We start from the raw sequence: 13,759 nt of genomic DNA, 5'->3' as shown, positions 1-13,759 counted from the left end.
GTCTTGCCCAAGGACACAACGGCAGGGACGAGGTTGGCAGAAGCGTGGATCGAACCTGGAACCCTGAAGTTGCTGGGACGGCCACTCTACCAACCGAGCTATACTGAGTAAAAGGGAAAACAGAATCCTAACAAAATATGGAATGAGCTGAGAAAAAAAAAAAGAATTACTTGTGTGTGACGATAACTATAGAACAGGACATGCTTGAAAAGGAAGTAGAGTGTACTTACTTGTACTTGAGTGTACAGTGGAGGACAGTAGAAAGGTCAAGTTTGGACGTCGTCGCGTCCAACCGCTGAACTTGACATCTCGGCTTTGTGTTACTTGACTGCTTAAAAGAAGACATAGTTTTCATCGCACTCATGCATATTCATTAGTATGCAAATATCATCAGGAACGACTCACCGTAGCTTTGATCTCCTCTCTCCCGTCCCGCCCCCAAAAGGGAAATTGCCGAGTACATTTTTATTAATTTTTTTTATTTATTTACCACACAAATCTTAACGAAGCCGAAAGCCAATTTTTGTTTTTTTTTTACATGATTTTAAATTTTAAAAAAGGAATAAATAATAATGAGTAAGAAATTGTGAGGATCGGAGATGCTTGTTAATAACGATGACGACCTTACAAGCTGGACTACAGAAGCAAACCCGTCACTTTTTCTTTGTCTTCTAGCGTCTAATGGCGTCAATGTCACAATATAACCGCCCCCCCTTAAACCGAGCCGCCTCGCAGGGCAGCGGGATTGTTTTTAGCTCCAAAAACGAGGCGGCAGGAGGCTGAATAAAAAATAAAAAATAAACGACAAACACGACATTTGAACATCTGCATGGCGAGGAGCGTGGAAGCGGCGTCCCCGTCTCACCCGGCGGAGACATGGAGTTCTTTTTGATGATGTCGCTTCCTTTTAGCTCACTGAGACGCTCAACAACGTGGAACACCCCCTGCACACCCCCCTTCCCAGAAAAAGCATAGAAATGACACTGATTTGCCAGCAGGGACGAGCAGAGACAAGTCCCCCCCCGATGAAAGGACAGGTACCGCAGAGCCCGCGGAAGGAAACGCGCTCGTATGGAATCAGCAGTCGGCGTCTGGCGCCGAGCCCGAGAGCGAAACCTTTGAATGTCTTTGGAGTCAAATCCAACCGAGGACGTAAAGAAGCGTCTCGTCTTTGAGTCCCGATGATAAGGCGGACTAAATCGCAGTAAATGACTCATCTGTCATGTGGACGCTACGAGAAGACGCCGCCCGCGCCGCCGTCGGCGTTGCCGTAGAGGTCGGCCAGCTTCTTGAAGCGCGGCCCCCAGTTGCTGAGGTAGTCGTAGTTTTGGTCCGAGTCCGTGCTGAGCGACTCCAGCGAGCTCAGCGAGTCGGCCACCGAGCCGCTGCCCTCGAAGGCGTACGTCTGCAGCGAGTCGTACGGCGGCGCCGAGGCGTCCACGTCGGCGTCCTTCAGGCGCTCCCAGATGAACTCCCGGAAGACCACGTTGTCCGGCAGGGACTTGTAGGCCGGGCGGGACGGCGCCGTGTACTGGAAGAAGGTGGGCGTGTCCGGGGTGACGTCTCGCCGCACGCTGGGGTCCCTGATGACGTTGAGGTTGCGCAGGGCGACCATGTCGAAGGCCTCCGTGTCCTCCTCGCCGCCGCCCTCGTCGTCATAGCGGACGATGTTCTCGCGGATGTCTCGCTCCTCCTCCAGGATGAGCGGCACCTTCCGCCTGCGACGCATGGTCACGATCAACAGGACCATCACTGCGGGGACACAAGGTCAAGGTCAAGGTCAAGGTCTATTTATTTAAATATGGGATCTGCAGTCCCCTCCAAGGTTTCTCAGTGTATCCCATTGGGCTGAGTTTTTTTCTTGCCCAGATGTGGGATCTGAGCTGAGGATATCGTTGTGACTTAGAATAGAAAAGAATAGAATAGAATAGAAAGTACTTAATTGATCCCTGGGGGAAATTCAGCTCGTGCAGCCCTTTGAGACATTTGTGATTAAGGGCTATATAAATAATCTCTGTGTCAGGTTTAAACATCCATGACATATATTAAATCAGACAAGAAGCAAGGAAAAAAACAGAGACAGAATTCAATTTGGTGGCCCTGCGATGAGATGGCGACTTGTCCAAGGTGTAGCCCGCCTTCCGCCCGATTGTAGCTGAGATAGGCACCAGCGCCCCCCGCGACGCCAAAGGGAATAAGCGGTAGAAAATGGATGGATGGATGGATTCAATTTGGCTCAATTGAGGAGAAACGTGTCAACCTTGCAGTGTCACCCACGCTCTGGCGAAAGATTGTACACCACCTCTTTTTATTTGGACTTTCCCTGTTTACATAAAAACATATGTTTCTAAAGGAACGGGGGATATGTAAACAGCCATTGTTTTCGGTCACATTGACACAAAAGAAAAAGATGCCTCGGGCTTGGACTGGTCCTGGATCGAGCTTGGGCAGGTCTTGGATGACAATAGATAACCCCTCCCATCTCTTCCCATCGTACACAATACAATTTTACAAGCCTTTGGCTAGGTACAACAAAGACAGCCTCTGTCTGCTTGCCGGAAGTTTCCAAAAATGGAAACTATTGCGATAACTTACACATAATTTTTGTAACACTTTGATTGATTGATGAAATAGCAACATTAAAACAGCCATTAGTGCCCCAAACTGCCGTAGACATTAAAAACAGATAGGTCAAAACAAAACAAAGCCAAAAAATTGAATTAAATTATCACACGAAGCCTTTTTCCACCGCAGTAACTTTTTCAAGTACTTCCCCACTTACCCAGGTAAATAAAGTTCCTATGTGTTTCCACCAAAATGAAAATACATTTGCAATCTTACTACAACAAGAAAAGGAAAACCATTTTTATTTATTTACATTTTAAGTTGGACTCGAGCAAGACAAAATTCACCTTTTTTTTTAGAAATAGTTGAAATCTTTCGAGGATTAAGTTATTATTTGAAATTGTTACAGTAAAACAACATTACTTCACAAAAATGAACATTTGCAATCTTACTAGAACAAGAAAAGGAAAACCATTTTTCGATTTTTCTTTTTTTTAAAAGTACATTTTAAGTTGGACTCGGGCAAGACAAAAGTCATATTTTTTCAGATAATAGTTGAAATCTCATGAGAATTAAGTTGGACTCTTATTTGAAACAGTTACAATAAAAATGTATGATTATGTTTTGTTTTTTGGACACTCAGTTCCTGTTTTTGCACTTCCTGGTTTGTTTTGTTACCATGATACCTATTAGTTTTCACCTGTCTCACGTTTTGCACTCGCACACCTGTTTTCACCTATCATGTCACTGCTATTTAAGCCTGTCTGTTTCTGTTCTTCCTCCTGGCAACATCACCGTCTACCACCTCCTTCACACCATCTATCACCTTCTATGCCTTCCATGCCAATGATCCAGGTTACTTTCTTGTTCAAAGTAAGTTTTTGTTATTCATGCCATAGTGTTAGTATTTGTTTTCATCGTCAAGTTTGTTCTCCGCCATTGTGCGCGCCTTTTGTTTGTTTCTGTTTTTTTACTTAGTGTCAAAATAAAAAGATGTATCTGCCTTCACGCCATCTCCGGTCCAAGTTCACTTGCATCTTGGGAAAACAACCACCTCTTAGTCCACGTATTGACAACTTCATACAATTTAACAATTTTTAAGTACATTTTAAGTTGGACTCCAGCAAGACACAAGTCAGATTTTTTCAGATAATTGTTGAAATCTTACGAGAATTAAGTTGGACTCTTATTTGATATTGTTACAGTAAAACCACATTACTTCACAAAAATGAACAATTTTTATGAAAATACATTTGCAATCTTACTAGAACAAGAAAAGAAAAATCATTGTTTTTAAGTGCATTTTATGTTGGATTTGAGCAAGACAAAAGTCTTTTTTTTTAAGAAATAGTTGAAATCTTTCGAGAATTAAGTTGGACTCTTATTTGAAATTGTTACAGTAAAACCACATTACTTCACAAAAATGAACAATTTTATGAAAATACATTTGCAATCTTACTAGAAAAAGAAAAGGAAAACCCAATTTAGATTTTTTTTTTTTTAAGCAGATTTTAAGTTGGACTCCAGCAAGACAAAAGTCAGATTTTTTTCAGATAGTAGTTAAAATCTTACGACAATTAAGTTGGACTCTTATTTGAAATTGTTACAATAAAAATGCATTACTTCATACATTTTAACAATTTTATGAAAATACATTTACAATCTTACTAGAACAAGAAAAGGAAAACCCTTTTTAGATTTTTTTTTTTTTTTTTTAGTACATTTTAAGTTGGCTTCGAGCAAGACAAAAGTTAGATTTTTTTCAGATGATATTTGAAATCTTACGAGAATTAAGTTGAACTCTTATTTAAAATTGTTACAATAAACATGCATTACTTCATACAATTTTAGGAAAATACATTTGCAATCTTACTAGAACAAGAAAAGGAAAACCATTTTTAGATTTTTTTTTTTTAAGTACATTTTAAGTTGGACTTGAGCAAGACAAAAGTCATATTTTTTGGGGATATAGTTGAAATCTTACGAGAATTAAGTTGGATTTTTTTTTTAATTGTTACAGTAAAAAGTAAAACCACATTACTTAAAAAAAATGAACAATTTTATGAAATTACATTTGCAATCTTACTAGAACAAGAAAAGGAAAAACCCATCCATCCATCCATCATCTTCCGCTTATCCGAGGTCGGGTCGCGGGGGGCAGCAGCCTAAGCAGGGGAGGACTTCCCTATCTCCAGCCACTTCGTCTAGCTCTTCCCGGGGGATCCCGAGGCGTTCCCAGGCCAGCCGGGAGACACAGTCTTTCCAACGTGTCCTGGGTCTTCCCCGTGGCCTCCTACCAGCTGGACGTGCCCTAAACACATCCCTAGGGAGGCGTTCGGGTGGCATCCTGACCAGATGCCCGAACCACCTCATCTGGCTCCTCTCGATGTGGAGGAGCAGCGGCTTTACATTGAGCTCCTCCCGGATGGCAGAGCTTCTCACCCTATCTCTAAGGGAGAGCCCCGCCACCCGGCGGAGGAAACTCATTTCGGCCGCTTGTACCCGTGATCTTATCCTTTCGGTCATGACCCAAAGCTCATGACCATAGGTGAGGATGGGAACGTAGATCGACCGGTAAATTGAGAGCTTTGTCTTCCGGCTCAGCTCCTTCTTCACCACAACGGATCGATACAACATCCGCATTACTGAAGACGCCGCACCGATCCGCCTGTCGATCTCACGATCCACTCTTCCCCCACTCGTGAACAAGACTCCTAGGTACTTGAACTCCTCCACTTGGGGCAGGGTCTCCTCCCCAACCCGGAGATGGCACTCCACCCTTTTCCGGGCGAGAACCATGGACTCGGACTTGGAGGTGCTGATTCTCATTCCGGTCGCTTCACACTCGGCTGCGAACCGATCCAGTGAGAGCTGAAGATCCCGGTCAGATGAAGCCATCAGGACTACATCATCTGCAAAAAGCAGAGACCTAATCCCGTGGCCACCAAACCGGAACCCCTCAACGCCTTGACTGCGCCTAGAAATTCTGTCCATAAAAGTTATGAACAGAATCGGTGACAAAGGACAGCCTTGGCGGAGTCCAACCTTCACTGGAAACGTGTCCGACTTACTGCCAGCAATGCGGACCAAGCTCTGACACTGATCATACAGGGAGCGGACCGCCACAATAAGACATTCCGATACCCCATACTCTCTGAGCATTCCCCACAGGACTTCCCGAGGGACACGGTCGAATGCCTTCTCCAAGTCCACAAAGCACATGTAGACTGGCTGGGCAAACTCCCATGCACCCTCAAGAACCCTGCCGAGAGTATAGAGCTGGTCCACAGTTCCACGACCAGGACGAAAACCACACTGTTCCTCCTGAATCCGAGGTTCGACTATCCGGCGAAGCCTCCTCTCCAGTACACCTGAATAAACCTTACCGGGAAGGCTGAGGAGTGTGATCCCACGATAGTTGGAACACACCCTCCGGTCCCCCTTCTTAAAGAGAGGGACCACCACCCCGGTCTGCCAATCCAGAGGTACCGCCCCCGATGTCCACGCGATGCTGCAGAGTCTTGTCAACCAAGACAGCCCCACAGCATCCAGAGCCTTAAGGAACTCCGGGCGGATCTCATCCACCCCCGGGGCCTTGCCGCCGAGGAGCTTTTTAACTACCTCAGCGACCTCAGCCCCAGAAATAGGAGAGTCCACTACAGATTCCCCAGGCACCGCTTCCTCAAAGAAAGACGTGTTGGTGGGATTGAGGAGGTCTTCGAAGTATTCCCTCCACCGAAAGGAAAAACATTTTTTTTTATTTTAAGTACATTTTAAGTTGGACTTGAGCAAGATAAAAGTCATATTTTTTTAGAAATAGTTGAAATCTTACGAGAATTAAGTGGGACTCTTATTTGAAACTGTTAAATTGTATGAAGTAATGCATTTTTATTTTAACAGTTTCAAATAAGAGTCCCACTTAATTCTCGTAAGATTTCAACTATTTCTAATAAAAAATGTGACTTTTGTCTTGCTCAAGTCCAACTAAAAATGTACTTAAAATAGAAAAATAAAAAATGTTTTTCCTTTTCTTGTTCTAGTAAGATTGGAAATGTATTTTCATAAAATTGTTAAATTGTATGAAGTAATGCCTTTTTATTTTAACAATTTTATGAAAATACATTTTCAATCTTACTAGAACAAGAAAAGGAAAACCATTTTTGGATTTTTCTTTTTTTTAAATACATTTTAAGTTGGACTTAACCAAGACAAAAGACATAATTTTTTGGGGAAATAGTGGAAACCTTACGAGACTTCAGTTGGATTCTTATTTACAGTAAAAATTAAAACCAGATTACTTCACAAAAATGACCAATTTTATGAAAAAACATTTGCAATCTTTCTAGAACAAGAAAAGGAAAACCACTTTTAGATTTTTCTGTTTTTAAAGTACATTTTAAGTTGAACTTATAACTTACAACTCATATTTTTTTTTGAAATAGTGGCAATCTTACAAGAATGAAGTTAAATTAATGGACTAAAAATCACATGACTGTCGAGAAAGTGCTACTTTTAGGAAACTCAAGTAACCTTACAAGAACAAATAAAACAATATCATAAAGTTGACATAACGTTTTGTTTGTAGACGTTCTCGGAGTCCAGCGTGCATCAGTTAGAAGCGAACCTGGCCGCCTGTGTCTCATACATTATTGCTGAAAATAACCGGACGCCCAAGCAAACTGGCAAACGTCTAATGATCCTCCATCCATCAACGTCAGCCTGCTGCCAGTGAAATATCGCTCCGTGGGCGCCACATTTCCACAATGCCGAGCTCTGCGGAGGAAGAAAATTCGAGCCCATTTTAGAGTCGCTATTAAGGCGGCGAATTGGAGAAGAAATGCACTCTACAGGAGCTGTTTGGACATTGGATGGTGGAGTGAAGCAACATCCAATAATCATCATCATGTGTGCATTGTCACTCCTGATGGCTTCACAAAGTAACTTCTAGAAGCTTTCAGCGGAACTTCTTTAAAGGGGAACATTATCACAATTTCTGAAGGGTTAAAACCAATAAAAATCAGTTCCCAGTGGCTTATTTTATTTTTCGAAGTTTTTCTCAAAATTTTACCCATCACGCAATATCCCAAAAAACAACTTCAAAATGCAATCGGTATATCCACCCGTCCATTATCCTGTGACGTCACATCGTGAAACCACCAGAAACAAACATGGCGGATAGCACAGAAAGGTATAGCGATATTAGCACGGATTCAGACTCGGATTTCAGCGGCGTAAGCGATTCAACAGATTACGCATGTATTGAAACGGATGGTTGGAGTATGGAGGCGGGTAGCGAAAACAAAATTGAAGAAGAAACTAAAGCTATTGAGCCATATCGCCTTGAACCGTATACAAGCGAAACCGACAAACGACACGACAGACAGCGACACGGGAGGAAGCGAGGACGAATTCAGCGATCGCCTTATAACCAACGATTGGTATGTGTTTGTTTGGCATTAAAGGAAACAAACCAACAACTATGAACGAGGTTTACATTATTTGTAATTTGTTTGCTTCGGTTTTCTGTGCATTGTTGTGGGATGATCTGGTGTTGAAAACTGGGCTCCGGGTGGTATTCGCAATGTACGATTATCGGGTTGACTTTATTTTCCATTGTCTTTTATCACATTAGACACAAAATACTGCATTACACAAGACTACAAAGAATGTACTCGAATGAGTCGTCCCTGAATAGCTCACGCACGCCAGCAGATTCAGTGGTGGTCTATTTTCCAATATTGCAAATTTCTTTGACTTTATCGTTGGAAATGCATCTGCTTTGAGTGTCGCAGGATATCCACACATTCTTGCCATCTCTGTCGTAGCATAGCTGACGTCGGTAAAGTGTGCGGAACAAACAAGGGACCATTTCGTCGGATTTCCCCACACCCTCGTATTTTGAACAAATTTCATCCAATTTCTTGCCACTTTTGCATCTTTTGGCCACCGTTGCAACTTGAATCCGTCCCTGTTCATGTTGTTACACCCTCCGACAACACACCGACGAGGCATGATGTCTCCAAGGTACGGGAAAAAGTCGAAAAAACGGAAAATAACAGAGGTGATTTGACTTGGTGCGTGTAATGAGATTGAGAAAATGACAGATCTCTTCATGTTGTGACATCACGGGTAAAAAGTCATCGCTCTGACAGGCTATCAATTGAAAGGCGTCAAATTCACCCTTTTAGAGTTCGGAAATCGGTTAAAAAAACATATGGTCTTTTTTCTGCAACATCAAGGTATATAGTGACGCTTACATAGGTCTGGTGATAATGTTCCCCTTTAAGCTTTCCTGGCTGCCAGACAACCTGGACACCAGCCAGCTTTCAGTCACTCACCCCGGGCGAGGATAAGCTCGTGGACCGACGACTGCTTTGCACTCAATGAGGGGACTTTCACTTTCTAATTGAGCGCTTTCAGCGATCCACTTTGCACAATCGATGGTGAACAAGGTGACTCCCAGCATGCACCGCCACAGATACCTGCCGGTGCTTTATCCGCTTCTTCATCATTACGCCGTCTTTGGCTTGAGGAGGTGAAAGACGGGATGACAGCGAGGGGGCCGAACTGAGAAACGCACCGGTCGAGGGCGACACAGGTGTGTCTAGACCACAAGAAAAATGAACACTGAAGGCAGGGCCCTAAGTTCCCAATAATTTATGTTAACTTTTCTTTTCATATCTGCAATCCTTTAAAACCCTATTAAAACCCACTACTACCGACCACGCAGTCTGATAGTTTATATATCAATGATGAAATATCAACATTGCAACACATGCCAATACGGCCTTTTTAGTTTACTAAATTACAATTTTAAATTTCCCGCGAGTTTCTTGTTGAAAACGTTGTGGAATGATGACGCGTGACGTCACGGACTGTCAGGAAATATTAGCGCTGCACCACTCGCGGCTAAAAGTCGTCTGTTTAATCGCATAATTACACAGTATTTTGGACATCCGTGTTGCTGAATCTTTTGCAATTTGTTCATTTAATAATGGAGACTATAAAGAACAATGCTGTTGGTGGAAAGCGGTGGATTGCAGCTGTCTTTAGCACCGAGACACAGCCGGTGTTTCTTTGTTTGTTGTGAAGCTTTAACACAGAGCGTTCAAGCGAACATGTTTTCTCTATGTCAACCACCATGTTTTTGGATGGGGAAATTGTGATATATATCTTACCGGCGACATCAGTGAATTATTCGTCGTCCTGCAGCAGCTGTCAAAAAAGGCAGCTGTGAGCTTGGCTCATCGGCTTCTCTCTGAGACACTGCATGTTCACAGCAGCCATCCGACCTCGAGGTATGTCTTTACAATCTTTAAAATCTCACTAAAACACTATTAAAACAATAAGCAGATAAGGGATCTTCCAGAATTATCCTAGTAAATGTGTCTAATTACATCTGAAACGCTCACACTGCCGCCGCCGAGACCCGTCGCTTTTTTTTTCTTTCTAGTCCTTCACTATTAATATCCTAATTCAAGAATCTTTCATCCTCGCTCTAATTAATGGGGAAATTGTCGCTTTCTCGGTCCGAAATGCTCTTACTGCTGGTGGCTCCCATTATTAACAATGTGAGGATGTGAGGAGCCCTGCAACTCGTGACATCACGCGCACATACTTCCGGTAATGGCAGGGCTTTTCTATCAGCGACCAAAAGTTGCGAACTTTATCGTCGATGTTCTCTACTAAATCTTTTCAGCAAAAATATGGCAATATCGCAAAATGATCGTTTGAATATGAAAATCTCATTTCAGTAGGCGTTTAAAGCCCAACGGTACTAAAACCTGACTTTTTTTACACATCTTCCTTCATTTCTTATTCACACAAAAAATACATACTCCACTTTTCATGGAATACGTGCTCAAAAGTTTTTTTTTACTTTTAAAAACATCTTTAACTTCTTCCCCAGGCTTCGCTACACGTCTTAAAATGAAGGCTGGAGATCTGCGGACTATTGGTCAGTCCGCTACAGACCTAAGAAGGGTAAGTTTGATCATTTTGTTTTTCGTGAGCAAATTTGCTAACCGAGCTTAATGTTGCTGTTCAACTGTGCGAGTCATGTTAGCATGCCAATGCTAATGTTGCTAATACTAGCGTCCTGCTCTTCCACTCCTTTATGGCAGAGGTGTGGACTCTAGTCACATGACTTGGACTTGAGTCATGAATTTGATGACTTTAGACTCGACTTGATAAAATATAAAGAGACTTGCAACTCGACTTAGACTTTAACATCAATGACTTGTGACTTCACTTAAACTTGAGCCTTTTGACTTGACAAGACTTGTTACTTTCCCCAAAACCCAAAGATGAAAAAGTCATTCAGGAGCGCTCCGTATCTTTCATTGTGTACTTGTGCGTCTGTCAGCGTGTGTGCTGTCGGTACAACATCCAATCATATTAGATCCACGTTGTTTTCATCCGACAGCATTCATACAAATAAATTGCAGGACAACCAACGAAGAAGAGCTGTCATACAATACGGCAGTGAGAAAAAAATGTTTTGTTCGGGTATAAAAACTACGAGTTGTTCGGCAACATGCGGTTCAAAGATTACAGACGAAGACGCAACAACTTACAACTTTATTCGACATTTGAAGTTGCGCAAAGAAGGGTAAGTTTTTAATGTAAGTTAACATTTTTTGGCTAAGTAACGAACAGTGGGGAAAAAAAATTATTTAGTCAGCCACCGATTGTGCAAGTTCTCCCACTTAAAATGATGACAGAGGTCTGTAATTTTCATCATAGGTACACTTCAACTGTGAGAGACAGAATGTGAAAAAAAAATCCAGGAATTCACATTGTAGGAATTTAAAATAATTTATTTATAAATTATGGTGGAAAATAAGTATTTGGTCAACCATTCAAAGCTCTCACTGATGGAAGGAGGGTTTGGCTCAAAATCTCACAATACATGGCCCCATTTATTCTTTTCTTAACACGGATCAATCGTCCTGTCCCCTTAGCAGAAAAACAGCCCCAAAGCATGATGTTTCCACCCCCATGCTTCATATTAGGTGTGGTGTTCTTGGGATGCAACTAAGTATTCTTCTTCCTCCAAACACGACGAGCTGAGTTTATATCAAAAAGTTATATTTTGGTTTCATTTGACCACATGACATTCTCCCAATTCTCTGCTGTATCATCCATGTATCCATTTTGGTATAAACTCAACTCGTCGTGTTTGGAGGAAGAAGAATACTGAGTTGCATCCCAAGAACACCATACCTACTGTAAAGCATGGGGGTGGAAACATCATGCTTTGGGGCTGTTTTTCTGCTAAGGGGACAGGACGATTGATCCGTGTTAAGGAAAGAATGAATGGGGCCATGTATTGTGAGATTTTGAGCCAAAACCTCCTTACATCAGTGAGAGCTTTGAATGGTTGACCAAATACTTATTTTCCACCATAATTTATAAATAAATTATTTTAAATTCCTACAATGTGAATTCCTGGATTTTTTTTTCACATTCTGTCTCTCACAGTTGCTTTCCAAATGCTGGTTGTTTACCTCACAACAGCATCATCGTGCACAAAAGACTGACAGACTCTTGGCCAATTTGGTCTTTTGCAAATGAAAAAAGTACAACTCTGTACATTGTTATGTTCATGTATTTATGTTTTTCATGTGTACGCACACATAAACACACACACTATGAGATGAGAGCAATGAGATAAGGTTAGAACAGGATAGAAACTGATGTAGAACTAGAAATACAATGTTAACACTTGTGCAAATGCACTTGTTTTTTCAAATGTGTTTATTTTGTAAAGGAATGAGTTAAATGTTTAAAATGACTGGTTAATAGGGCTTTGATGAAGTGCAATGTCAGTGCTTTTTTTCCCCCTGATATTTCAAATGCACTTGTTTTAATAAATAAATACAGCCTTTTAAAAGCATACACAATCTGTGTACCGTATTTTTCGGAGTATAAGTCACTCCGGAGTAAGTCGCACCTGCAGAAAATGCATAATAAAGAACAAAAAAAACATATATAAGTCGCATTTTTGGGGGAAATTTATTTGTTAAAACCCAACACCAAGAATAAACATTTGAAAGGCTATTTAAAATAAATAAAGATTAGTGAACAACAGGCTGAATAAGTGTATGTTATATGACGCATAAATAACCAACTGAGAAGGTGCCTGGTATGTTAACGTAACATATTATGGTAAGAATCATTCAAATCCTAATTGCTAAATCCCATGAAATCTTATAAGTCTAGTCTCTTACGTCAGTGGTTCTCAACCTTTTTTCAGTGATTTCCTGTGAACATTTTTTTAATTCGAATAACCCCTAATCAGAGCAAAGCATTTTTAGTTGAAAAAAAGAGATAAAGAAGTAAAATACAGCACTATGTCATCAGTTTCTGATTTATTAAATTATATAACAGTGCAAAATATTGCTCATTTGTAGTGGTCTTTCTTGAACTATTTGGAAAAAAAGATATAAAAATAACTAAAAACTTGTTGAAAAATAAACAAGTGATTCAAGTATAAATACAGATTTCTACACATAGAAGTAATCATCAACTTAAAGTGCCCTCTTTGGGGATTGTAATAGAGATCCATCTGGATTCATCAACTTAATTCTAAACATTTCTAAAAAATAAATCTTTAACATCAATATTTATGGAACATGTCCACAAAAAAATTGCTGTCAACACTGAATATTACATTGTTGCATTTCTTTTCACAGTTTATAAACTTACATTCATATTTTGTGGAAGTATTATTCAATAAATATATTTATAAAGGATTTTTGAATTGTTGCTATTTTTAGAATAATTTAAAAAAACCTCACGAACCTCTTGGCACACCTTCAAGTACCCCCAGGGGTGCGCGTACACCCAGTTGAGAACTACTGTCTTACATGAATGAGCTAAATAATATTATTTGATATTTTACGGTAATGTGTTAATAATTTCACACATAAGTCGTTCCTGAGTATAAGACGCAGCCCCGGCAAAACTATAAAAAAAACTGCGACCTTTAGTCCGAAAAATACAGTAAATATATTAGTCTCTGGTTAAAAGGACTTGAAAGGACTCAAAACTCAAAATGCAGGACTTGGGACTTGACTTGAGAATTTCCAGTCTTGACTTTGGACTTGCCTGTCTTGACTCGGGACTCGACTCAATACTTAAATAAATAAATAAATGGGTTGTACTTGTATAGCGCTTTTCTACCTTCAAG

General features: G+C 41.0%; 1 protein-coding gene across 2 annotated transcripts in view; it reads right to left on the bottom strand.

Annotated features, from left to right (window-relative positions):
• Nucleotides 1–249: 249 nt before the first annotated feature.
• Nucleotides 250–13,759, bottom strand: part of LOC133569380 (cadherin-7-like) — a 352,732-nt gene continuing 339,222 nt past the window's right edge. For both annotated transcript variants that reach the window (XM_061921665.1, XM_061921666.1), the window contains one exon: nucleotides 250–1,752. In XM_061921665.1, coding sequence (XP_061777649.1) covers nucleotides 1,232–1,752 — 521 coding nt within the window. In that variant the 3' untranslated portion in view covers nucleotides 250–1,231. The remainder of the gene's footprint in view (nucleotides 1,753–13,759) is intronic.

Source organism: Nerophis ophidion, linkage group LG15, assembly GCF_033978795.1.
Source record: "Nerophis ophidion isolate RoL-2023_Sa linkage group LG15, RoL_Noph_v1.0, whole genome shotgun sequence".
Taxonomy (NCBI): domain Eukaryota; kingdom Metazoa; phylum Chordata; class Actinopteri; order Syngnathiformes; family Syngnathidae; genus Nerophis; species Nerophis ophidion.
The sequence above is the reverse complement of the archived record's forward strand: the minus strand, read 5'-3'. Positions and strand labels throughout refer to the sequence as shown.